The sequence below is a fragment of the Filicampus tigris genome, chromosome 20 (assembly GCF_054856515.1).
Source record: "Filicampus tigris isolate MCC_2025a chromosome 20, RoL_Ftig_1.0, whole genome shotgun sequence".
NCBI lineage: Eukaryota > Metazoa > Chordata > Actinopteri > Syngnathiformes > Syngnathidae > Filicampus > Filicampus tigris.
The window spans coordinates 7,587,534-7,613,359 of NC_141236.1; the positions used below are offsets into that span (position 1 = coordinate 7,587,534).

The 25,826-nt window shown below is 42.1% G+C and overlaps 3 protein-coding genes across 6 annotated transcripts; 2 read left to right on the forward strand and 1 right to left on the reverse strand.

The window, feature by feature from the left end:
• Positions 1–2,923: 2,923 nt before the first annotated feature.
• naa30 (N-alpha-acetyltransferase 30, NatC catalytic subunit) lies at positions 2,924–13,854 on the forward strand. Of its 3 annotated transcripts, XM_086018136.1 has the most exons (6): positions 2,924–5,608; positions 5,692–7,452; positions 7,734–7,757; positions 9,269–9,392; positions 10,279–10,334; positions 10,427–13,854. In XM_086018136.1, the coding sequence occupies exons 2-6, from the start codon at positions 6,736–6,738 to the stop codon at positions 10,562–10,564; spliced, it is 1,059 nt and encodes a 352-aa protein (XP_085874262.1). In that variant the 5' UTR covers positions 2,924–5,608; positions 5,692–6,735; the 3' UTR covers positions 10,565–13,854. The 3 variants fall into 3 exon arrangements, with proteins under 3 accessions (XP_085874262.1, XP_085874261.1, XP_085874263.1); XM_086018135.1 differs by having other exon boundaries at positions 2,924–7,452; XM_086018137.1 differs by lacking the exon at positions 7,734–7,757 and having other exon boundaries at positions 2,928–7,452.
• A 44-nt stretch (positions 13,855–13,898) lies between these two features.
• Positions 13,899–20,347, reverse strand: armh4 (armadillo like helical domain containing 4). Of its 2 annotated transcripts, none has more exons than XM_086018133.1 (8): positions 20,071–20,347; positions 18,840–19,364; positions 16,914–17,147; positions 16,213–16,329; positions 15,983–16,126; positions 15,622–15,653; positions 15,390–15,539; positions 13,899–14,817 (listed from the first exon to the last, which is right to left on the reverse strand). In XM_086018133.1, the coding sequence occupies exons 1-8, from the start codon at positions 20,150–20,152 to the stop codon at positions 14,743–14,745; spliced, it is 1,359 nt and encodes a 452-aa protein (XP_085874259.1). In that variant the 5' UTR covers positions 20,153–20,347; the 3' UTR covers positions 13,899–14,742. The 2 variants fall into 2 exon arrangements, with proteins under 2 accessions (XP_085874259.1, XP_085874257.1); XM_086018131.1 differs by having other exon boundaries at positions 16,914–17,150; positions 20,071–20,345.
• Positions 20,348–20,426: 79 nt separating this feature from the next.
• Positions 20,427–25,564, forward strand: actr10 (actin related protein 10). The gene is made up of 13 exons (XM_086018134.1): positions 20,427–20,649; positions 21,382–21,454; positions 21,840–21,922; positions 21,999–22,107; positions 22,198–22,305; positions 22,407–22,474; positions 22,559–22,638; positions 23,348–23,383; positions 23,460–23,539; positions 23,624–23,697; positions 23,884–23,965; positions 24,666–24,867; positions 24,947–25,564. Exons 1-13 carry the CDS (start codon positions 20,573–20,575, stop codon positions 25,126–25,128), a joined length of 1,254 nt encoding a protein of 417 aa, XP_085874260.1. The 5' UTR covers positions 20,427–20,572; the 3' UTR covers positions 25,129–25,564.
• The last annotated feature ends 262 nt before the right edge of the window (positions 25,565–25,826 follow it).

The window sequence follows — 25,826 nt, forward strand, 5'->3', positions numbered from 1 at the left end:
CTCACCGGAAGAAAGGATCGTTAGCAGGCTTCTGACGATCATTTGAATCAGGTCTGTTGGACGAGGGAAATATCTAAAACATACAGGATGTTGGCCCTTGAGCACCGCATTTGGACACCCCTGATTTAGAGTCTTCACTAATGCTAATGAAAATTCATATTGTATTTTTCGACTGTAGGAGGAAGCTGGAGTAGGGAGGATATGCAAACTCCACACAGATGGCCAGAGCCCGGATTCAAACCCATGACACAACAGAGGGGCAAAAAAATAAGGCAAGTATCTCTATGAATTTTAGGTAATGATAACAATGATGATAGATTTTCACTTAATTTTGATGTATGCATGCAGTTCATGTTTGCCTGATGCCGTTTCAAATGAGTTATTGCCTTTTAACGTACTGCTAAAAGCGCATGCTATATAATTATAATGAAATTATTAATTTCATTTTGAACATAAGCACCGTGTTGACGCATGGATTTTGGAGTCTTAAGGATTATAGGGAGAAGGCCGTGAGTCAGTTAAAAGGGTTTTGGGGTGCTCGTTCCTTCTAGACTTGGCGAGCCCAAGCTAAGCTAGCTGACTATTTCCTCCTCTGATTTGTAAAGTGCTATTTGTTGTCCAGCCCAGAAGGTGCATTTTGGTGTGATTAAAAATGTGTTTGAAACGAAATTGAATAACAAATAGTCTGTGCGGGATTCTTAGTGTAAGATGTTTCTATAAAGGAGGAAACGGGTCGTAGGTGGAGTATCTTTTGCACGGAGCGATTAATCTGCGGTGCCAGTCACCCGGGGAGTGCGCCAACCTCTCGACGGGCTTTTAGCGGCGGCGCTAATGACGAGTTTGATACGTGCTTTTATCGCTGTGCCCTTCGATGACTGCACAGTTTCATTAGACATGTCTGCCTCATATCTCACTTTGCACCAGAGCAAACTGTGAAGGGATTAATTTTATGATGGACCCCCTACCTTCTCCTCGCCTCCCTCCCCTCGCCTCCCTCCCCGACTCAGCTACCCAGCTACCAGCCAGGCACCCGGGAGGAATAGCGCCTTTGTCGCCCTGCCGTTTTTTCCGAGTTGAGGAACAAGAGGAGTTTAATCCTCATTGTCCGGGAGACTGCCGAGGGTGAGAGGGGGTCCTGCGGCTGTAAAATGATCCAACTGGCCTCGGCTAATCCCCTGCTAACCCCCCCTCACTCCCAGGCCTGACCCCCCTCCCGGCCTCAATTCATGCCCCCGCACTACTGCCACAGTATCACCTTCTGAATGATGCTCATATGTCGCTCTTATGACTAAAAATAAGAGTATTATGATTGAAAATGCATGATAATGAGAAAGTGGGGAAAAAAACAATACCATTATACAATGAATGGGCCCTTGCATCCTCAAAATAATTATCAAACTTGGTCACCGTTTTTAGATAGCTTCATAATGAAACATCACGCGTCTGAGGATATATGCTTTCCAATTGCGACTCATGGAATTCCCAGCAAATAACTGCTTCAAACCAAACCAGCCAACTTCCTGCTCAATTTTTGCGTCCAAGAGACTTTTTTTTCGTGTGTACTGGTAGGCTGACATGGCCACCCAATTTCGGTTCAGTCGGTGAAACTGGCGTCTGCCTTGTGAAACTTTGGCATCTTTCTCTGCCCACATAAGGCGACGTAAGCTGAAAAGCTTGGCAATATAGCGTTGACCATGTGTTTAGTATCATTGCTTCCAATGTGTGCAGTTTTTAAGGGCCTTCACCATTTGATTAGGTTGACTTATAGATTTCTTCAGGGTGTTATTTTCCTCATACAAGATGTAAGGTGTAGTTTCAGTTAGTTTTGTTTTTTTGTTTTTTTACAACAAATTTCGTTTTTTGTTTTAAAAAAGTTTTTTCAATTTAAGTTTGCTCTTCAGTTAGTTTTAATTAACTGTAATAATTTTGCGTCATACCATAATGCGTGACTTTCTGTTCAATTTCGGGAATGGGTTCCTGGCCCTCTTTCATGCGTTCTGTTATGATAGACGTACACCCGATTTCAGATGCCTGTGAATGGTGAATCCTCCAAAGGATCATCAAACTGAGGCATTGCTTGAATGATGAATACCATTCCTTGAGTTCCATATTGTTTTGTATATTAGCTTTTTTGTCGTCATTAAAATATTGGTGTTTTACTGTATTGTGGGTTTCTGCGATTCCCAACCCTGCAATGCAGTGCTTCACTTCCTTTTACACTTGAATTGAACTCTGCAGCACACGCTAACAACATAGCTATGTGCTAAGTGGTTTTAACGCCACATACGTTTAAGTCGGATTTAACTTAATCAACTGCATGCCAGCTTAATGGAGGAGAGATTCTCAATGTGGGGATCCAGAGGTGTCTCATCCGCTATGATAGTGGGTAGACAACCCCCCAACAAGGGAGACCCCACTCTTTTTAAAATAGTTCCATCATGTCCAGTATTTTTCGAATGGCTTAATCGCACTGAGTGGTCCTGATGACATTTAAAGAAATGTCTGCATGGCACGATTAGCAAAAAGAAAGCGACAAAAACCATAAATCGTCCACTAGACGACTTCTCATTAGAGGAGTGGGATTATTGGGCGGCCGGACGTCTTGTTGACGTTAAGTCTTTCCTCGCACTAGACAGATGCCTCGCCGATCTTTTTGCCTTCCACTTCTCTCCCGTTTTCCCCCCTCCTTTCCTCTCTCTCTCTTTTTTTGCTGTGAGTGACAGCTCAATGGCTGCCTCTCCCAGGCTTATCAAGCCTCAGCAGATGGTTGACTTGGATCGCTGTTCATACGGCACGATCCGCGACGGCGATAAACGCCGTAACAGAGGAGGGGGATGCGAGCGAGAATGGATGCCATCTCTCCGTGGTTTCCTCTTTCTTCCTCTTCTCCTCCGCTTCCTTTCTTCCCCCCCCCCCCCCCCCCCCCCACAGCTTCCCGTTCCCACCTGGACCCCCGAGCTCTCTGTCCTCTTCGTCCTCCACCTTAAGCCCTTCTGTCCTTCGCCCCTCCGTTTTGGGCCTGAAGCCGCATGATTGTCTGGGCTCCCCCCGCCGGGCTGGCGCCATGTCTAAAGGGCCCCAGGACCCTCTCGCGCACTCAGGGGGCCCTCCAGCCATGCCAGAGATGCCCCTGTTCTCTTCTCAGAAAAAGTCAAATCCAGTCTTGTCATCCCTCTCGCCTAACTAGTGATCCCTATGATGTCATCCTCACGCTCTAGCCATGTCATTTATGTACACTTCACCAGCTTGGATGGCTTTTTTTTTAAATGTCCTTTATTGTCCTACCGGGGTCAAAAGCAAATGAATGGAGAAGGAAAAAAATACTTCACAGTGTCAGCACTTCATCGATCACAATACTTACAGGCATATATTCTTTATCCTCTGGGGAAAACGGCTAACATTGGTTACTGAGTCACAGTCGTTGTGAAGCTATTCTTGGCAAAGGCGTGCACTCCAGAAGGAGCAGCACAATGAATTAAATAGACGCATTAAAACATGATGCACAAACGTATTGATAATTTTATTTTCATGTATTTAATAGTATTTACTGAACTTGTATTTTGCTTTTTTTTTTTTCAATTTTTGGTGAAACTGTTTTGAAGTCTGAGCAAAACAAAGGCAGAACGGATGTGTAATCACTCAGGCTCACAATCCGGTTTCCTTGACGACTTGGGATAGGATTTGCCGTCTCACACAGAGGGGAGAGTGAGGTTCGGCAGAAATGCACGGGGCAGTTGTTCCTCTCCAAGGATTTATCATGTATTTTATACATGACACTACACTGATTAAATGAACGATTTAAACAAAACAAAACACTGATTTTAGTTCTTTAGCACAGTGCCACATTTTGGATCTAGAGGGCCACTGCCCGGCTTGCCCTCGCATGCGAAATCCTGACTGCGTGGCCTCGTCGAATTCGCTCAGTTTTGGGCATCTTCTGGCAACCACCACAGTGCACCTGCATCCTTCCATCCACGCAGCCCGACCCGCTTTTTGTTCTGGTCCCGACCCCTCACTTCAGTCCCTAACTAAGCCAACAGAAACTAATCAAATACAGCTCTCGTGGACCAGTCGCCAAGGCCGGACAGAACGAGACAAGGAGAAGGACACACAGGGACAGAGTGTGGAGGGGGAGTGAGGGGGACCAGATATTTGGGTACGTTTTGACCTACACTGCTTGTTTTTTGTAAGGTATTTTTGGTTCTAGGCTTCATTTGAGTGCCAAGCGAGCACTGTAATCACCAGCACACCAGTCACATGACGCAACTGACACCCTGGAGATATTTGGAAAGCAGGGTTGCAGGAAAAAAAGCTACAGCGGGGACAGAATAGAATAGCGAACGCATTTAAACGTAGCCAAGTGTCTGTGAGAGTCCCCGGCAAAAGCTGGCAAGAAGTGATGGAGAAAGTCATTAAGAGAAGCCTGTTCAAGTAGATAGGCCCCGAAAGGAGATTTGAAGAGGGGGAACTGATTGCACATGTCTCATTGCGGCTCTTCACCAGTTCTCAGCACCTCGAGGCTTAGAGAGCGCTTTCAAAGGCATGCTCAGCACTGCACGAATCGAACTCTATGCCTCTTTTGAGTGTGTTCAAGAAAAAATATATATCTACATCTCTCTATCTTCTCTGTCAATGAAATTGAACTGTTAGTACCATATTTGAAAAACCATAATGTGCAATCGATTATCTATTCTATTGAATGACTTATCAATAGAACATTATAGGCCTTTATTAGTCTCACAGTGGAGAAAAGTTATATGTATGCGCACGTTTTTTGTATCTATTTTTTGCTATAACACATGTATTAAAATATTATTAGTAGTGATGACTTACAAAGAACTGTAATTATACACATTTATATTCATAATGTTAATTTTATTTTCTGGTAATATGTTATGCTGATTATGATCCATCAAGGGAAAAGCCAAATTTTCCCCTTTAATTAATTTTGATATTTTTTCTTTCATAATACTGTATTGATATCATTATTCATCCATCTTCTGTCCTGCTTATTCTCACCAGAGTCATATACACTATTAATATTGCTTCCATAACATAACTTACAAATAAACATAAAAAGTGGTGATTTAGAGCCAAGAACTGACATAACCTACTGTACATTTGGACGGTCCTTGTGTCACTTCTTTTAAGTTTTGGCAAAAAGAAAAATATTAAAAAACGGCGACATCTTTTGGTGGAATTGTGGTATAGCTACAAAGAGTTGGGCGATAAAACGTGATCTGGCGTCCTCTGTTGGAATTTAAGGACATTACAACACTTTGTTTCTCATTTGCCTTCAACGTCTCCAGAAAGTACTTGATAAATACATCATTTGAATCACAAAATTACTGGTTAATGTAAGATTTTAAATTTTGGATGTGTATGTGTTGGGTTAGGGTGAGTATGTAAACTGTTTTTAACAATTCAAATTAATGGCTGACATTTCAACTACTTTTAGTCTAGCTGTAGACTTGACTTCGAACACAAACAAATGATGTCCTTATATTTTCTTTAAGGAAACTGGGAGAGTAAAATTCACTCCAGCAACCCACTAATTCTATCAAAATGGTAGGAGCAACAAAACTAAACACGAGTCACTTAAAAGAGGGTGAGACGATGTTGAAAGTCTGTCAGCTTCTAAATTCGCCTTTCCCTTAACATGCCAGATTTCAAGTTGTAAGCTCCCGTTAGGTTAAACTCCAGAAGAGTAGGCGACGGTTGGTGAAAGCAGAGCGCTGGAGGAACAACAAAGGACTGTGGTCTGTGTAAACCAGCAGTGGAGCCAAAGCTTGGATCAGAGCAAGAGTGTCAGTTTCTCAAAATAATGCCATGCCTCTGACAAGAACTCAGTTTCTGAGAGAAGAATGCTACAAGATGCTTTTCTTCACTCTCTTCCGCCTGAACCAGCACTGCCCCAACCCCCGCATTACATCAGTGTTAAACTACAAAAAGGCAACTAAAATCTAACAGCGCGTTTGATTTGACAAATGAAACTTGGCGTTCTGACGTCCACTGCAATGGAACCTTAGAGCAGGTCAAGTCTATTAGTGGTGCGACCACATGAGCAAAGTTGGCAGAGTTGCTGTGGGTCCTGGGTACCAAATGGCCTGCAGTACATTAGTTGGAGACCCCTCTGCTCCTTTTCACGTTGTCGGTGAACAAACTGTATTCTCATTATTTACTCCAACTTGTCAAGTTGCTGTTTTTCCTCCTTAAAATACTAGGTTGTTTTTTTTTAAGTGTTGTGGAACTTGAGAGCTAAATATTCCTTTCCGGAGCCATACCACAACTTATGATAAGGAAACACCCTCCTTATATATACCCAGCCAGTCTGATTGATTGCCACCAAGTGTGTCTGTGAACCTAGGTAGACTCAGTAGCTACTTGTTAGTTATTTCCAAATGTTCAATAAAATAAAACAAACGGCTCTACAATTTAACTCGCTTTAAACAGACAAGTTTAATGCGTTTTACGGCACTGTCGTAAAACGTCACCGTGCGGCAGTGTTGCAATGGCCTTTGCTGCGACAGCACTTTGCGGCAGCAGGGAGAGCTCGAGGAGAAAGCAAGCGAAGAACGTCGCCGCTTCAGGAACCCTTTTCGCCTCAATAATCCGCGGATTTACGCCTCTTTCGGCGGAGTCACACCCGCTGCGTTGTCGTATCCCCGTTTGGCGTCGTGAATGAGCTTGTGTCCGACGTTTCCAAAGCGCGAATCGCCACCTTGATGCGGTGGGATGGCCACAGTGCCGCCTGGGCCTAGTAGCGCACTGGCCGCATCCCCGGCTGAAAGTCCACCTTTCCCCGGGGCTGGGTGCGAGGACGGAGGGTCGCGTCGACCCCGGGAGGACCCTGCGTCGGGGAAGCCGCTCGCCGAAGCCAAGCAGCCGGTTAAGAAGAAGCAGAAAAACATGCTAACTCGAGCTAGCCCGCCGACGTTGCACCTAAAAATGCCAGAAGTGGAGCAGCAGCAGCAGCAGCTCAACGGTTTGGCCGGTAGTCCCGTGGAGGAGCCGGGGGGACACCTTGACAATCCGAGACCGCCCGCGGACAACTGTGACAGCGGTGACGACGACGGGACCCCGGCCACCCCGAATGACATGGAACACTGCCAACGCGAAGGCCCCCGCTCCAAAAACAGCCGCCACTCGCCGTTGGTTAACAATAGCATGAACGGGATGCCGGCCCGGACAAGAACTCAGGCGGTGACGCTCGCTTCTGAGAGCTCCGGGGACATGGAGCTGCCGCAGCCCCAGCCGCCCTCGGACGAGCTGGCCCGGCTGGATTTGGGCGCCTGGCCACAGGAGGACAGACACGACATTTGTTATGTACGCTACGAGTCCGAGCTGCAGATGCCGTGGATCATGAGACTCATTACTAAGGACTTGTCTGAGCCTTACTCCATTTACACGTACAGGTACTTCATCCACAACTGGCCGCAGCTCTGCTTCCTGGTAAGTGTCAAACCCCTACCACACCTCATACTTCATTTCCAGAGACATGCCTAAAGCATCTGTACTTACTAGATAATGCCCTAAAGTGGTTCACAAGGGACATGTTTCAAGTACTTTTTCTTAATTGTAAATGCATAACCTGTAATGGACGTTGCATGAGATGCTTTTAAAGCAGCTGCACATATGTTAAGTACCGTACGCTAAATGTGTAATAACCCGAGCTTCACCTTTTGAATAATCTGATTTTGTTATACCCTTCATCTATGTGGTGTATTGCGAAGTGGTTCGGGAGAGTTGCGCTTCAGGTACTTGCTTTTAAATAGTCAATACAAAACCAGTAGTGAACCTCAGTTCCCTGAGGGTGTTTTCTTAAAAAAGCTTCACGTATTATATAGCATTCATCTTTGTGGTGTTTGTGATCCTCCAGAAACTCCAAAGTTGTTTGGGAGAGACAAAATCAATATATTTTGTTAGTAATAAATGTGTTTAGTAGGGCGGCCACAAAATATTATTTTGCTAGTCGACTAGTAGTCGCGATTAGTCAACTAATCAGGTCATGTGCAAATTGTGGCATATTGCACCAGCAAGCAGCTGCTCTTTTCATAACCATAATTAGCTTACATAATTAGCTCAGTGTTATATTGTCATGTGTTGCTGTTGAGGGCTTTTGGCAAATATGTCATGTCATGTTACTTGAGTGTTCCGATAAACCAGTTCATTAACGTGTCACTCTTCGCGAGAGAGAGCGAGTGAGCTCTTCCTTCTTCTTGTAGATGTTGATAAACCTGAGTTTACTGGCTAATGCCTCCGTAATCTATATTAGACACAACAATATGTTAGTGTGCCAAACAGGACATAGTGGGTGTTACAGCGTTACATCAAACACGCACTGTAACCTGTGTGTGCTAACTCTAGCTCGGTTCTGGACACGACACGTTTCTGTCAGAAATGAAATCAGGCATCAACCACAAAATCCAAGCATCATTGATTAATGCTTCTGTAATGCGTACTAGATGCTACAATATTTTAGCGTGCAACGGACTTACATCACATTACATTAATCACACACGGTAACCGGTGTGTGCGAATGCTAGCTTCCAGACACTACTGTGTCTCTGTCATAAATGAACTCAGACATCATCCGCAACATGCTTTCTTTCGAGATGCTTGTTTATCACTGCCACGCTGCCATGAAAGGGAGGTTTGCATCGTATTAAGTATGTTTGGTGAAATGCGCCCGGACATTCGGACTCTGTTGGTAACACGGGTTAGACGTTGATGACAACGCATTACCCAATATAGGCGGCATGCTTGTCTTTGTTGGTTGCTTAAGTGGTCCTATTCTATCTTATAGAAGCCCTCCTTGTCCACCACCAGTCTTAGGTCAATGCAAGAACTCGCGCTCTAACACAACCAGTTTGACCACAATGTCAAAGCTTGTGGTTACTCGGGTCCACGCCGAAATCCCTGACATCTCGTCTGCCTGCCTCTTTTAAAAACAATCTACCTTATTATTCACTCACTTTTGCAGGGAGGACACAGCAGCCGCTTGCCCAGTTAAGCCAACATACGCGTTTATAACACTATTAAGTGTAGAATATATCCATGTTTCTGGAGGACACAAATTAAGTAATGCCTAATGTACTTCAAACGAACTGTCAACGGTTCTTGTTGTGCTTGTTGTTCTTGTTGAATTTGATCTGATAGATAACATTGTCTTAACCTGATTTGGTCTTGGCTTCTTGCCAGACCTGCTCTCTCCTTCTCTGGTTGGAGGAGGCATCTGAGGTTTGACTGTGTGATTGTGTTTTGGAAGGCCATGGTGGAGCAGGAGTGCGTCGGCGCCATCGTGTGTAAGCTGGACATGCACAAGAAGATGTTCCGGCGCGGCTACATCGCTATGCTGGCCGTCGACTCCAAACACAGAAGGAAAAGCATCGGTGAGGAAAACTGAACACTCTTTGTTACAATTATGATAAGGTTCTACGCTGGGGTCTATCACCAACCTGCACCACTGCAGTATTAAAGTTGTACTTACAGTAAATATTTGTTTTAAAAAAAAACACAAACAGAACCCTCCTCACATTAACTATTCAAACATTGAATAGAGATTAAAGTTATGCTACGTCAAGATGTACCCGACAGGAAAAATCAGTGAGCTGTTTTGGGGCAAAAAACAAGTGAGAGACGACTTTACAAGTAGGGACGACCAATTAACCGGCCTGCCGATATTAACCCTTTTAACATCAGTAAAAAAATCATCTGCAACTTTGCCATTGTGAGCCGATTATTTTTCTGTTCATGTAGTGCAACCATTTACAATATATCATGAGAATCTTATAACTTAGTACACAGAAAGCTTTATTAAAACATTACATTGATTTCAACATGTTAGCCATTCAATGGTTATGGGAAACAATAATTCATGAAATTTGATTTTTTTTAAGGAACGTTCTGCAATTGGCCAGTATGTCACTATTTTACACACAACCTGAAGTCACAGTTTGTTAAATTTTTTTTTCTTCTTTTTTTTTTTTTTTTTTTTTTTTTTAGAAAACAGTGCAACATGAATCAACCATAAACAGTAAATAATGCACACATTCAACTAACTACTGGTAACACAAAAATTTAAGTGACACAGTTTAACACACTTATAACTTCTATATAAGTTACCATTTAATATGAAAGACAGTTTATTTATGTACCTCAATTAGTCAATTAACTTTGGCTTGCAGTCTTTTAAGCATTCACCATGACAACTTCACAAAATTCTGCCAGACAAGTGTGGCGTAAACAAAAATCATTAAGTCCAACTTGTGTCGTCAGGTACTAATCTGGTGAAAAAGGCCATCTACGCCATGGTGGAGGGAGACTGCGATGAGGTAAGCCCGCCCTCCAAAAATCAACCCTATTCATTTATTCTTCCCCTCACAGAAAAAAATTTAAAATCTCTCACTGGTTTACCCCCCACCAGGTGGTCTTGGAGACGGAGATCACCAACAAGTCGGCGTTGAAGCTGTACGAGAATTTAGGCTTTGTGCGGGACAAACGGCTCTTCAGGTACTACCTGAACGGCGTAGACGCACTGAGGCTCAAACTGTGGCTACGCTGAGGGTGCCTGAGCTGGAGGACGGAAGAGGGAGGCGGGGGGCGGGGGGGGGGGTGTGGGGGACAAGCTATCAAGCCTGCCTGCCTGCCTGCCTCATTTCACTTTTGACATACAGACACACACATACATGCATCCGCACACACACACACACACACACACACACACACAAACACTATTCTTGCCCTACAGATGTTTCCATGAAGGCCCCGCTTTCTCCCGTCATGAAAAAAAAGATGGAGGAGTGCGTGGCATGGGGGGGGGGGGGCGCGAGGGTCTCTGGATGACCTTGATGACATTTTTCGGCCTTCAGACTTTGGGCGAGGACGCATGGACGGAAGAAAAACAAGTAAGCGAGGGGCCCAAAAGATCCCCAAACTTAATAGTGGAGTTTATTTTTGTGTTTCTTTTTAAAATCCTTGGAGGAGTCATGACTGCATACATACTTGCCTGTGTGTGATTGACTGCCTACGTTTGTGCGCGTGTGTGAGCGCCCCATGTTTGTTAACTTGTCCACATGGTGGTGCTGTTTCTGACACACACACTTCAAGGACTGAAGCCTGTTCAAGACGTGTTTATTTTATTGCGTGTGCGTGTTCCAAATCACTCCATGAGCACCTCAAACATCACCTCCGCTTTTTTTTAAGCTTCCATGTCCATAAAAATCCAGTGAAGCCCAAATAAGGAAAACCGCTTTTCCCAAATTTTCTGACAAATACCTGCTGCCTCCCTCACGTTCAAATGCACTGCCAGCTCACTCACAACCCCCCATAAGGAGATACCGCCAACTTGAACGACATGCAATAGTACGTAGACCTCCATCAAAGGCCAAACGACGAGTAAAAATTTTATGAAATTATATACCCGTTTAGATTAACTGATTTGTCATCAAAAGAAAACGTCTTTAGAAAATTCCTCGATCTGCATCGAAATGTGTATTGCTTGTCACGCCCATCGGTTAAAGTTTCCTGAGAGTCATTTTAGTCAGTTTTGTCAATTCCAGCTAACAAATATAGCACATATGTTCCTTGGCGGAGGTAACAGCGTGACGGGTTCGCTTTTGGCCTGGCAATGTCGCTGCCGTCAAGCTAGTTCTCAGTGTTTTGCCTTCCACACTGTGCTACTGTCTTTTTGTTTACGTTCATCTCAATGCTAAAACAAATTAGAAACCACACAACACTTCTGACAGCAAACTGCGTTATTTTGTTTTGTTTTGTGGTTTCCTTTAAAAGAACAAATGTCAGATGCACTTGTTTGGAAATTGTGTGTACGTGTGTCCTGTTTTGACTTCTCAGTGGATTTATTTCATTCTTGTTTCTACTTGACCTCAAAAAGCCCCGCACACAAAAAACAAAACTTCTTTCCTTAACGTTTCCACTCGATGGGAGGAAAACCCAATTTACTTTTTGTTGATTTTCAATTTAAAAAAAAGAATTGCAAGTCAGTTCTGCACTGAAAAAAGTGCTGAATTCGTAATTGCGCAAATAAATATATAATAAATATGAGAAAAAAATTAATTTCACCCGAGTAAAGTAAGACTATGATGTCGTTTACCAATTATATTACAAGTTGATCTCAAATTATCATATCAATATTCACAAATTACAAAACATACTCATAACATTTAGTATTCCCATATTCGAATTTTGTACTCATAATGGTGCAACTGGAAATTCATGACATGCAATTTCAGTGGAATTTTTAGATTCATCTGACAAACGTTGCAATATTTCACAAAACTAAAGTGACAATATTACTAGACGTTCACTCTTTAGATTATAAATTCTGTATTACTAACTTAACGCCATTTCTCCTAACCTTCGAGTGTTTTTCTTAAGTACGATTTTTTTTTTTTCTCATTTTTTTGATTCGGCTAATAGTCAGATGACAATGACAAAACAGTGAAAATATTACAATACTTCCACCAGAAAAAAGGTTACATTCTCGTAACATGACAAATTCATCATCATACACCCCATTTTCAATTTGGCTATTCAAAGACATCATTCGTCCTTCGGGTAGCAATGCAACTTCTTTCTTGTATTAATTATTTTCTAACTGTTCGACGTTTTCACATTTGTTTGTTCGGTGAGTCAGAATTTCTAATTTTATGCCAAATGTTGCAATATTAGGAGGAAAGGAATCAAAATTTCTTGAGAATAAAGGTGGAACATTACAAAAAATGAACACGTTAAAATGACACATTCTTGTATGTTTTTTGTACAACTTCTAAGTGCTGCAGCTCCATAATTTTACAACCTTGTTACTTTACACTGTTTATATATTCTATTTGAATGCTGTTTTCATCAAAAATGTATAATACCAAGAGTTAAAATTTTAAGAGAATAAGTAAAATTGCAAATTCTGTTAATATATCGTGCGACTTTCTCAAGGTTTTTTTTTTTTTTCCCCATTCAAAGACATCACTGTCTGGCTACAATGCAACTTTTTTTTTCTTGAGATACCACAGAATCCTCTAAATTACACATTTGTTCTTTACCGTTTGACTCTCTTTTCCCTCTGTCGATTTTGGAAACTTGAGATTCATCTTATTATGCAAAGTCTCCTGCCTGTGTGCTTTTATCACGCCGATATGCTGCCAAAAGTCACGTTTGACGTTAGAACAATTGGGGAGGGGGGAATCATAATGCCACTTTTTTCGTACGCAATTGATCCTCTGTGTGCGGGATTTTTATACGCGACTTTTTTTTCCCCCGAGCATCGTTTTTTTTCCCCCAGACTGGATGTTTACTTCTACGCTTATCGAGTTGTTGCTTGGCGACGGGGCTATTTGAACCGTCTTCCGTACATCGATCTGGACGAAAAGATGGGATCTGTTAAAGCGTGTGACTATTCCCTGACATGTTGTCATAATGCTGTGAACCAGGCGGTGCCGTTGTTCTTTTTTTTTTTAAAAGGGCATTACAGCCTGAGTGCATCCGACTGAAGGGCTTTGTCATCTTTGTCATTTTAAAAATAACCACAAAAATGATGAGCCATCCACCTTCTTGGAAGTCCTTTGTCCTCACTGGGCCCATCTATGGACCACACAAAAACATCTTCCGCCATCCTCTCTGTGTTGAAAAAGAGGCAAAATCTATATTTGCTGTTGTTTCTCTGCATGTCAGACTTGTTTTACTCCCCTCTTCTTCTTCCTCGGCTGCCCCTCCTGCCCCCCTTTGATTTGGATCTGGAAAATGTCTGATAGCTTTTATTTAATGTGGAGAAGAGAGAGAGAGAAAAAAAACAAACAAAAAGAACACAGAAATAAATTATTTGATTTTTTTAATGCTGTACACCGGACTGGTCTAAGTTGTTTTTAAACACGAGTCACACTCCATTTGATTTTCGGAAATTATTTTATTTTGAGAAAACACATGAGGCAAAACATCTTTATTTTTTTTATACCCTATAACAGTGTTATTGCATAAACACCTACAGTTCAACAATGAACACATGGAGAAAAATACAACAATCAAATCAAATAATATTAAATTACGTACTCCCAAAGGTCAGCTCAAGTATTGAATCTCATTAGATTAGATGAGTGGGGTGGACTTAATGATGTGTCTCATGAATATTTATACATGGGCGTAAACAATGTGAATGAAAAGATGAAAATAAGAAATTGTTTTAATTTAGATACCACCTTGATTTGATGCGGCTAACCATGTTAGTATCATAGCAAACCATAGTTTGGTTCTGTTCCAAAGGGCACAATCTAACTGGAGGTGCTCTTGAATGTTATTTTAAAAATCAAAATAACTTAATCCCAAGTACAGTTCTCAGTGAAAATGTTCAGCTAGTTTTTCTTTATTTGAACAGAGCAAGGCTTGCTGTGTCACTAAGCTAACAACATAATTGACATGCATTAGCATCATATCTGTCATATTTTTGCTCTTCCTCGTCCCTATTCCTTAAAGTCAGGGTGATTTGTCACAAATAAATGTGTTTTTACACAAATACATTTACAAGCACTAAACTGTATTTACATTGTGTACCTTTTACCTTTGAATTAATTCACATTTGTTTGATGTGAAATGCGCATCACATGACTGCACAGAACCATTTTTAAACATGGGATAAAGTTCCCATCTGAGATTGTCCAGGGATATAAAGGTGTCTGAGGCGAGTGTATATGGATGCTGTTGTCATGGCGACATTGATGGGTTAAGTCTTTAGGATCAGAACTCGTCCTCGGAGCTGTCAGCCAGCAGCATAGCCTGATCCTGTCGGCCGGTGCATGACTCGCCTGGTTGCTACGGGTAACAGAATTCATACGGGTTCGTCATGACCTTCGTCAAAAGACGCAGGTGTCATTAGATGGTTTATCAGTAACAGGATGATACAAAAAACCAAACATTTTTGGCACATGGGCTAAGGGAGGAACAAGCAATTGTACATGGTGATGCTTTAAATCCCAAAAAGTGAATATATTTTCGCAACAAACAAATGCGTATTGCATAAGAAAAATGCCAGGCGAAGTAGCATCCCGTTTTCCAGGTTATAAAAGTGAAATTTGATTGACAGTTTATGGGGTGTGGTTTTGGTGCATACGGTGGACTGGGCCACAGCATTTGAGAGCGTAGCGAATGGCTTGATTTTTTTTTTCACGATTTTGATCCCTCTTTATATACTTGGCAAAAAAAATCCAGACTATTTTTATATTTTACTATTAACAGCACTGATTTTTTTTTTATGCTGGCCGGATGTTGATATATTCTCTATGGCAAAATTTCGATCAACAAATCGAAGGTTTTTGCATAATCCTGCAAACAATCAACCGCTAACAATACATTCTTGGCGGAGTTAACATTATTTGCATACCGACCTCCACGGGCCGGACCTTTCTGCGCTGGCGTTTGAAGCTGTTCCGCCTCATGCGCTGGATCCTCCTCACGCTGTAGAGGGCGCCCACGAGCAGAAGGGCCCCCGCCATACCGATGGCCACCGGGACCAACATGCCTGAAACGTAGCCCGCCTAAACCGTGGGGGAGAGACGCAATAGGTCACAAAAAAAGAAAGGTAGTGACAGACAAGGCTGATTAGAGGGTTAGTCTCACCTTTTCTCGGATCAGCGCCACCCAGCTGCCCACTGCAAGAAAGGGTCAACTTTAATGATGAGCTTCAAGTTCAACTTGGCATTCAAGTACAAATAGAGACAGCAGTCATGATAGATGTAGCAACATCCAAAGCTGGAGAGATACCAAGGAAGAATTATAGAAAATGTAGAGGCTAAAGAAGTACATCTGACATCTCCGTGCAGAAGAGTGCAATACTGGGACCTGTTAAAATCCTGAGCTTGAAAAATAAATAAAATGAGGATGATCATACTATCCATTTTTTGTTTCATTTTTGTACTTTTGTGCTCTTCACACTAACAAAAATGTCATCCCCTCCCAAAGCGGCAGTGCTGTTTCATACTCAGGCCCTGGTTGCATTGCACCCAGACAGGAGGCGGGGGGATGAGGCTATACGGAGGCTGAGTCTGGGACGTCTCCGTCGGGTCCTCTTCGCTCTCCTCATTCTCCAGCGATTCCTCGGAATTGTCATTCTCGTCCTGATCGTCTGAAAGGCAAGCAAGTTAAGTCGCTTTTCACCTTGTTAAATATGTAAAGCCACGCTATTAAAAGTTGGCCGTCTTTGCGATTTACCCTCAGAGTCCATCTCCTCTAAGCTCAACTGGGGTTTGGGCACAGGTGGATAGGTTGCCACGGTTACCTCAGTGGAAGCATGTGCAGTGTTGGTGAGTTGTGACATCTGCTCAGTGCCTGTACATCATAAAACGAAGCGGTGGAGCGCGGATGAAAATTTGGGATGGTTGATACACATGCGTGGTTTATTTTTAATTTCAAACTCACATATCAAATCGTAATCACAATATTGAAGGGGGAAATTGATTACAATTTTTTTACAGAATTTTTCAACAGAGATGCAAGTAAACTTTTCGAGATGAATTTTTTTCCGCTGATTTTGAATGTGCCCTCATTTTTTCTCTAGCATATCAGGTTTTCATAATATGTAATATAGTAATATATTTAATAATGTTTATGTTTAGAATCTACGCAGACTATTTAACTCAACTCAACATTATTTATAGAGCCCTTTAAAAACAACCACGGCACATAAAGTCAAAATCAGATATAAAAACAAAGACACTTTAAACAATAAATGAACAACATAAAAACAGTAAACACAATAAAACACCAAAACAACGAAGAGTCTCATGCTAAGTCGAAAGCCAAAGAATAGAAATGTGCTATAAGACCATTTTAAAAAAAAACAAAGGTCAACGAACGAAAAGGTCAAGAAGTCGGACATTTTGGTTTGAAGCAACCGTTTTGGAGGCTCTGACCTGATTGCTTGCTGGCATCAGCCGTCATCAGGGACGCTGTGCGTGGAGGCTTGTCTGTCTCCGTGGCGACCGCTCGCTCCAAGTCTGCCTCCGACAGAGGCGTGACTGCTGTTGCCGTGACGGCAGTCAGAAGCTGAGCCGCGGATTCTTCCAGTGGCTCAAAAATGAGAGGCAGTGACTCGGACGACATAGTGCCCTCCGTGGCCTCGTCCTGGGATGGCAGCGCGGCCGTGTCTGCTGTCGGAAACAATTCAACGTCAAAACGTATTTACTATAATAATATTGATAATAATAATATAGTTCATAAAGCAAGTTATGATTAAACTTTACAGTGTATAGTTTTTGCCGTATTATTGAAGTTGTCATTTTTCTTCACTGATTAGCTGGTAAAGACCATGTTTCTACTTTATCGGGGGATGAGGTGTCCGTTTTGTGTATTTCTTCTACTAATACTGTAAGTGACTCACTAAGATGCGTCATTTTTCATACAGCGTAAAGTATATATGCCTGTGAGTCTTGCTATGTTATGTCTACGTGTGTTACTCCACCCTTTGTGTTCAAATAGCCATTGCTTCTAAAACCGCGCCTATCAATTTTAACCGTTAGCATGCCAGTGAGTTTTGCATCGTCTGTTAGCATTAAGCTAAATAGACTTTTCTAAGGTAGCTATGTAGTTGTTTTAAATTCACCTGTAATTCTCTTTATTTTAAGTTTAGGTTGACAGTTCATGCAGTATTTGAATCGTTAGAATATACAAGAGTTGTTTTTTTTATCTTGACAATATGCAACTTAATCCTCATAAGATTATGACTTCAATCTAATTGTGTGATTATTAGTTTTGACAGTTTGGCTCTAATATGCTTTTGAAGAATTGAGTGATGGCACTGTAACCAAAAGCAATGCTAACTCAAAACAACAAGTGAAGAGCACACACAAAAAAGGCATGTGACACGTCGAGCGATGTCCTTTGGTGCCGTCTGCCTTCCTTCCTGCCTTCCCATCGCTCTGCTTTGAACACCGACAGGGACCGGCGGCGCTCTAATTAACTTCTATTCCTGTCTGGAGTTTGCCACACAAAAAAAAAAGTGGAAAATAGCTCACACAATGATATCCAGGCAGGAAGTGTTAAACGGCCTTGTCTGTCTACAGGTAACAAAGTACAAATACTGTATTACTATACACAATATCAGATTTATTACACATAGTCAATGTTTTGCTCTTATAGGTTAGACTTATACTAAAATGAAAGCAAACGAACCATGAATTAATACGAAAGACAGTTTATTTATCTTCTTCAATTAGAGTTGTTATCTTACTGAACACTTTGACCTGTGGTCCTTTAAGTGTTCACTTGGACAACTTCACAAAATCCTACCAAACAAGTGTGGCATAAACATAATTCAGCAAGACAGAAATCAGAACATTAGAACAATAATGCAAACAAATCTGTAGCTTTACCACTTAAACGTTTCATGGTTCAAGAAACGATATGTAAACATGTGGGCCGCACTTCTTAAGCACTGAACTTATCCTGATGCTATAGAGAGAGAATTATTTTATACTTGACTTTTTTAATCATGTAAATTTGACAGGTTTGTTAACAACACTCTTCTTTGTTTTTGTGTCAAATTTATTTTAAGACATTTATTTTCACTTTACATGGACTTAATGTAAAGGAGTTGATTCTTTGAATAGTTTTGCCACCCCCAAAATGCAATTCTATCAAAGTATTGTGATCTTCAGAAGCATTTTTCAGGGTATGGACTAGAGTCGAATATTTTCACTCCGCCAGTATTTTTGCGGTCACGGTCACAGTGGAACATAGTAATCTCAACCCAGAGGCATCACAAAAGCCCTCACAAAATGCTCCTGACTGTCATACAAAAATAAAATGAGTCATCCGCTGTATAACAAAGGTGCACTTACCTCCGCTGGGTCGGGGGGCCTCCGTCCACAGGCCCTCCACGCCGTCCTCTTTGGGCATCGTGTCGTCACCCATGTCCGGTAAGAAGGGTTCCGGCGGCGTGGGCATGACCGGACCTTCACGTTCCCATGCCGACAACGGCGTGGAGGTGCGAGTGGCGAGAGAGGCCGTCGTGGGGATGGGACTGGATGGATTTGGAGCTCTAGTGGAGGAAGACCACCTCACGTCTTCACGCAGCGAGGCACTGATGTCACCCACTGTGGGTCTCGGTATCCTTTCCAAGACAACTTTGTGTGTGTTCTCTCCATCAAAAGTCCTCCAGAACTTTTTTACCGCTCCGGGCTGGGATTCTGCATCAAGACTGTCCATGTTTGGCGTCACCATCTTCAAGGATCTCAAGCCAAGTGGGCCTGCAGCTTCCTTCCGGATATCCTGGACCGCATTTCCACATACGCACAGGTAAACTCCGGCCAGGAGGAGGAGATGGAGCGTGTCAGACAGCAACATCTCCTGTCTGCTCTCAGTGACTGCACATGAAGAAGCACAGGAGTCATGACGATGATGCGACATTCGGTGATTCTCAATCTGTTGTACAAATACCACTTGTGTTTTGATGGCTCCCTCTTGTGGTATGCCAAACAATCACTGAATTAAATACTGAAAACAGTTACAACCCTTATCATATTAAAATTAAGCTTTCATACAATCAGTTCGACTGCTGTTTACAAATCCTGTTAATTCAATTTTGCGTTCCACCTTACAAGACCACAATTGTGCTTTCTCACCTCTGGATAGCAATGAAACTTTTATTATTGATCTAGTTGAGTATTAATTGGGGCAAGCGCGTTTTGTATATATGTACATATATATATTCCATTTCCATTTTAACGAAGGCATCTAAAAATAGCATCTATTCTACCCTTTTTCAAGGATAAATAAATGTCAAATGTTGTTACAACTAAACGTGCATGAGGCGATTTTTAAAAATATATATTATATTATTGCAACAAACCCCAGATACGCTGTGTCATGGTTAAATCCGAGCTGAGTCACTGTAAGCATTGCCGAGAGCAAATGCTCAAAACATGTCAACTAATACAACAACAACAACAACAACCTCCTCACTGCGTTATGGAACCACTCCAATCGCATTGCACACGTTAAATATAAATCCATGTAGATTGTGGGCTATCTCTCTGGAGTACAAAAATGACAAAGAACGAGTGCATTTACCTTGCAGGGTGCATGATGGATCGAAGAGGATGAAAAGAAGGAGACGAGAATGTGGGGTTCGTGTGCTGATGGATGGATGCATGGATGGATGGAGAGAGAGGAGGGTTCGGTGTTCCAGGCAAGTGCGCCCACCGTGCAGTGAGTGACGGCGTAATGAAGCCCTAAATGATTGAAACTGTCATTTGCACAGTTTTTGGGAGTGTAAATTAGCTTAAATGCTAATTCACGATCCGAAACGACCATTAGTATAGTGCTAACATGTTTGTATTCATATTATCCCTATGCATTTGCGCTCAGTTCGCCATCCAGTCCGCTAAGTGGCAGTGTCGGTAAAGTGGTTTGCCAACCGCCAATAAATACACAAGAAGAAGAAAGTGCGCTCCTGTCAAGCCCCAACCCAAACCAAGAGGGTGAAAAAAAGAAAAACATCGATAGATGAAATAATGCGAGAAGAGATCATCGACGTCAATTGAACAACTATATTAAAATTGAATACGTTAAAATGCCATTATTTGACGGTCTGGGCAGTGGAGCAGAAAAGACCGCCATTGTCATCGATCTGGGAGCGGCATACACAAAGTGAGTGTTAATCGTTAGCATTCGGCTAGCTGATACTGCTAAGGCCTTGTTAAATGAAAACTGTGATAAATGTTCCAGTTTTTGTCCGCTACATTAAACAATGATTTTCTTTTTATTACTATGTAAAGCAGTCGCGTGAATAAATAATGCCAACAAACAGCGTTAACCTGTTAGTGGCGCTAAACAAGTTATGATGCTGTAAGTAGCAGTACCAAAATCTCAATTATTTTAATATGATTGTTCTTAATGTATGGGTTTTCTGCAGTTGTGTATTTCATTTGTAGTCTGTCATTGTACTGGTATGCCCAAGAAAAAGCTTTAATACTTGGTGCAAAGTAAAAAAAAAAACTGTTGGGAAAAAAGCCACATGAGGCAGACGTCTCAAATCGGATTAATCTAACTTCAACAGCTCCGTCTTCAGAAAGACATTTTTTTCATTTGTATATAGCACTCGGTGATCTAAATGCCGTCTAATTCAAACAGTTAACGTCTAACCTAACACCACTGTCTTACTGAAAATATTTTAATTGCTATTATAAGTGAAGCAATGATGACTGAAATCAACCATGACAACCTCGCTTAAGGCAAATCACATGAAGCAGACTACAAATAAAGTCATCTTTGTCCCACAATTGACTTAACTGACTGCTTATTTTTGCTGTACAGCATTATGCCAGTGACCTCATTTTGCATTATCTTATTTTATTTTATTTTTTTTCATATAAATTCCAGATGCGGCTTTGCAGGGGAAACGGGGCCCAGGTTCATCATTCCGAGCGAGATCCGCAAGCCGGGACAGCAGCAGGTTAGACGCAGATCTCCTTCCATTTATCCATTTTTGTAGTGTTTCTCCTTATGGAGAATCATTCACACTCACATACATGTTTTGGGAATGTGGGAGGAATGTGTGTCAGAGTAACTGGATAAAACTGAAACAACCATAGAGAGAACATACAAACTGTGGTTAAAGTAAAAATAAATAAACAATGCAATTACATTATTTTTCAAAATCATTCCGCCCTACCCATGACCCATGAAGAAAATGAATGGATATTGCACTGAGCAGCGAGATTCCTTCTCATGTCATTTCCAAAAGATAACAACCAACACTTGAAGTTAATTTTATTGGGATGCTCACTCAGCTGAAGTCTCATGTGAGTGACTGCTTTGTCACATTCTTTTCCTTTCAGGCAACCAAAGTGGTTCAGTACAACATCAACACAGAAGAGCTCTATGTCATCCTAAAAGAGTTTATCCACACACTGTACTTCAGGTAATGTACTGTGTGTTTTTGTTATTGAGGGAAAAAAACACACCCGAAACTTTTTGTAAATATTTCTAATCATCAGACATCTGCTGGTGAACCCTCGCGACAGAAGGGTGGTCATTATCGAGTCCATCCTCTGCCCATCGCACTTCAGGGAGACACTCACCAAGGTTTTCTTCAAACAGTTTGAGGTATAACTTGATTGAAAACAGCAACACACCTTGCAAAAAAAGCAGTCAGCTTTTCTCAACTTTTAACATGTTGTTTTTTGTTATGGCTAGGTGCCCTCTGTGCTGTTTGCACCAAGTCACCTCATGGCCATCATGACACTAGGCATCAACTCGGCTCTCGTGATGGACTGTGGCCATACTGAGACGTTGGTGCTGCCCGTATCCTTTCATTTAAACCAGGGACAAAGCTTCTTTTTAAACATAGATTTGTAATGTTTGGAACTTCATTATTTATGCAAACGTCTTAACTCCACCATCAGGTGTATGAGTGCACTCCGATCCTGCCGGCTTGGGAGGCTTTGCCTTTGGGCGGCAAAGCCATCCACAAGTGAGTACCTTTTATGGACTGTATCATACACACAAGCATTTATAATATAATTGACTTAATGGCATATATGTGTGTTTATTTTAGAGAATTAGATGGACTTCTTGTGGAACAGTGCACCGTGGACACAGACAGCACCACTGGGCAAAGTGTACCCGCCGTCATTGGTATCAAGGACTGTTTTGTTTACCCCCCAGTGCCTTTGAAACAGAACCGACTGAAGGTGGAAAAAAAAAAATGCAGTTTGGGTTTTATACAGAACATTGGAAAAATTGGAAAAGAATCTGAAAAGGGGCATGTAACTACCTCCAAAGCTGGAAAATTGCTAACTCACTTCACAACAAGCGCCAGTTGGACAAATAGAGAATAAAAATCTTTAATAAAAAAAAGGCTTCAAAATGTTGACTGTGTGGTTTACTGTCAGCCTTAACATAAAACAAAGAGAATTACACATTGCATAATTTAAACAACCACACAACATTGCCTTTAAGTCAGCTAGCTTAATGCTAACACAATTGGAATCACCATAGACAAGCTAACAAGTAGCCTCTATGTGGCGATGTTAAAACGCTTTAAGCAATGGATATATTCTTTATCCTCTGTGAAAATCTACTACTATTACTACAGTTACTGAGTCATTTACTGTAGTTGTGAAAGTCTTCATCATATGTGTCTGCGTGACAGTATTTTGCTGCCCCTCGGGGCCCCAAGTCGTGCGCACCAGAAGGAGCCCAAATGAATTAAGTCAGAACGCACATAAGTTTAATTATATAGAAATATAGATTAGTTATTTACATTATTATCGTGTATCGCTTCAATTCATACGGAACATTTATTTATCCAGTGCTGTCATTCCCATTACTTTTCCCCCCTCAGGCACTATTCCAGAAGAGACTGTGGAGGACATTAAAGGTGGGTCAGAACACACATCTCCAATTGCCCTCTTGGCAAATGCAGTTTTCTTATACAACAGTGTTGTTTCACACAGTGAGGACATGTTTTGTCAGCGACTTGCAGAGAGGCCTCAAGCTCCAGGCGGCCAACTTCAACATGGACGGTTCTGCTGAGGTGAGGAAGATGTGAGAACACATCAAGAACACAGCTAATTAACTGTGACTTGAGTTCGCAATTGTCTTCTGTTTGTGTTTGTAGCGTCCGGCTCCGCCTCCAGATGTCGACTATCCTTTGGATGGTGAGAAAATCCTGCATATCAAAGGATCAATCAGGTGAAAACAACGTCGGCCTGCTAATTTTGTCAGCCTATAGAACCCCGCAACCATTCACTTTCTATCTGTCTGTATTGGAGCTTTATACACTATAAGAATATTAGCAATGAATTGTGGAGATGTAGCCATGACAACATGCTAACTTTTCAAGTGTCTGGAACTTCACTCACTCCACTTACTTTGCAGGGACTCTCTGATGGAGATTATGTTTGAGCAGGACAATGAGGAGAAGAGTGTGGCCTCACTCATACTTGACGCCCTGGTTAAGGTACACGGCGAGAAAACTCACTTCTTGATTTTCATAGTTGCACCTAACTAATTAGCCCCGCAGAGCTTCAACAACTTTTTGTGGTTATGTGTCGAATCTTCCAAATGTGAAAAGGAAGAAACGGTTGGATTTATAAGTTGGTTTCCATGGTGACGCGTGGCCACTGGAGCGCTTCTGTCGCAGCATGGGGAGTTGAAGGAGGCTGGACTAATTAATTGTGCTGCTGTGGAGCCAAATAAGGTCTCTCTGAAAGTGGATAAAATGCAAATTGCATGTGGAAAATGCGGTTCACACAAAACAGAGAAACAGACGATTGCCGTTATTACAAGCAGTTTGAAAAGGGCTTTTTGCTATGCCTGAAGCTGGGAAATTGTCATGTTATATTGCTACCTATAATTTCTGCATGAACAGTTGACTGTTATGATAAAATCCCCGCGGGGGGTGGGGGGTATAGTACCCGTCTACAGCCCGGTTCACCTCTAATTTTAAATGTCCGCCTGTCGGCGAATCCGACTAAACTAACTTTCCCCTTTTTTTTTTTGTTTTTTTTTTTTGCACAAGTAACTTGTTCTATTATACTTTCCTAATGATTATTCTTTGTATTGTTATAGATGTTCGAAATAAAGGAGAGAAATGCAACAACACCCTCTTGCCAATGGGTCGTCACTGTAAATGACGATGTCCACTTGTGTCGTTTTAGTGCCCCATCGACACACGGAAAGTACTGTCAGAGAACCTGGTGGTGATTGGCGGCACGGCCATGCTGCCGGGCTTCCTGCACCGGCTGCTGGCCGAGATTCGCCTGCTGGTAGAGAAACCCAAGTACTGTGACGTCCTGGCCAGCAAGAACTTCCGCATGCACTCGCCGCCTGCCAAGCCCAACTGCACCGCCTGGCTCGGAGGTGGGAAAGACTTTATTATGACTCACTCTTTAAAAAAAAAAAAAAACCTCATTCTCACAACTTTGTTCATTTCCACTAGGGGCCATATTTGGTGCGCTACAGGACATCCTGGGCAGCAGGTCAGTGTCCCGTGATTACTACAACCAGACGGGCCGCATACCGGACTGGTGCTGCCTGAGCACGCCGCCACCCGAGTCGCTGTACGAAGCCGGCAAGACGCCGCCTCCGCTCATGAAGCGAGCCTTCTCCACAGAAAAGTAAAACACGTACGCCGCTAAAAACATTGTCCTCCCTTGTAGAACAGCAGCCTTGATATCTTGTAACAATTCTACATTGCTCGTGTTAGTGTACACGCCTGCTTCGTATTTCAGGTCCCACCAAAATGACAGTGTTAAAACAAGGACGAGGCTTTATTTAGCTTTTTTTTTTTAAGAGGGGTGAAAAAAGGTTATGTTTATTTATTATTGGCACAGGTAGTGTCTGTCAAAGTCGTCAAATAAAGGCCTCCTACACACAAACACATTTGTGTTCTCAGTCATTCCGGCTAACCCTGGGGTGGGCAAAATATGGCCTTTGATTCACAAATGTTTGCCCACCCTTGAGCTAACCCAATCTTAAAATTGAGGATGTTATTGGAGAAAAATGTGTTAGTTCCACCAAATTTAATCCCAATAAATCAGTGGTTTCAACCTTACAAGCCTAAAGTTGTTTTTTTTTTGTGTGCGTAAGTGCAATGTTTCGTGAGGCGCCTTCATCCATCTTTGTTATAGTGACAGCACAGGCCGTTCTCGGGAACACGGCATCCCAATTTAGGCAGCGTGCCTTGAGAATGCATCTGGACGCTTATAATTAATGGAAGCCCTGCCTGCAGTGTGTCTATTCGAATTTTGAACCATGCAAAAATCCTGAGACCCGCGGAAACCATTGCAAGACTGCAGCTGTAATTTTTTTTTTCCTTA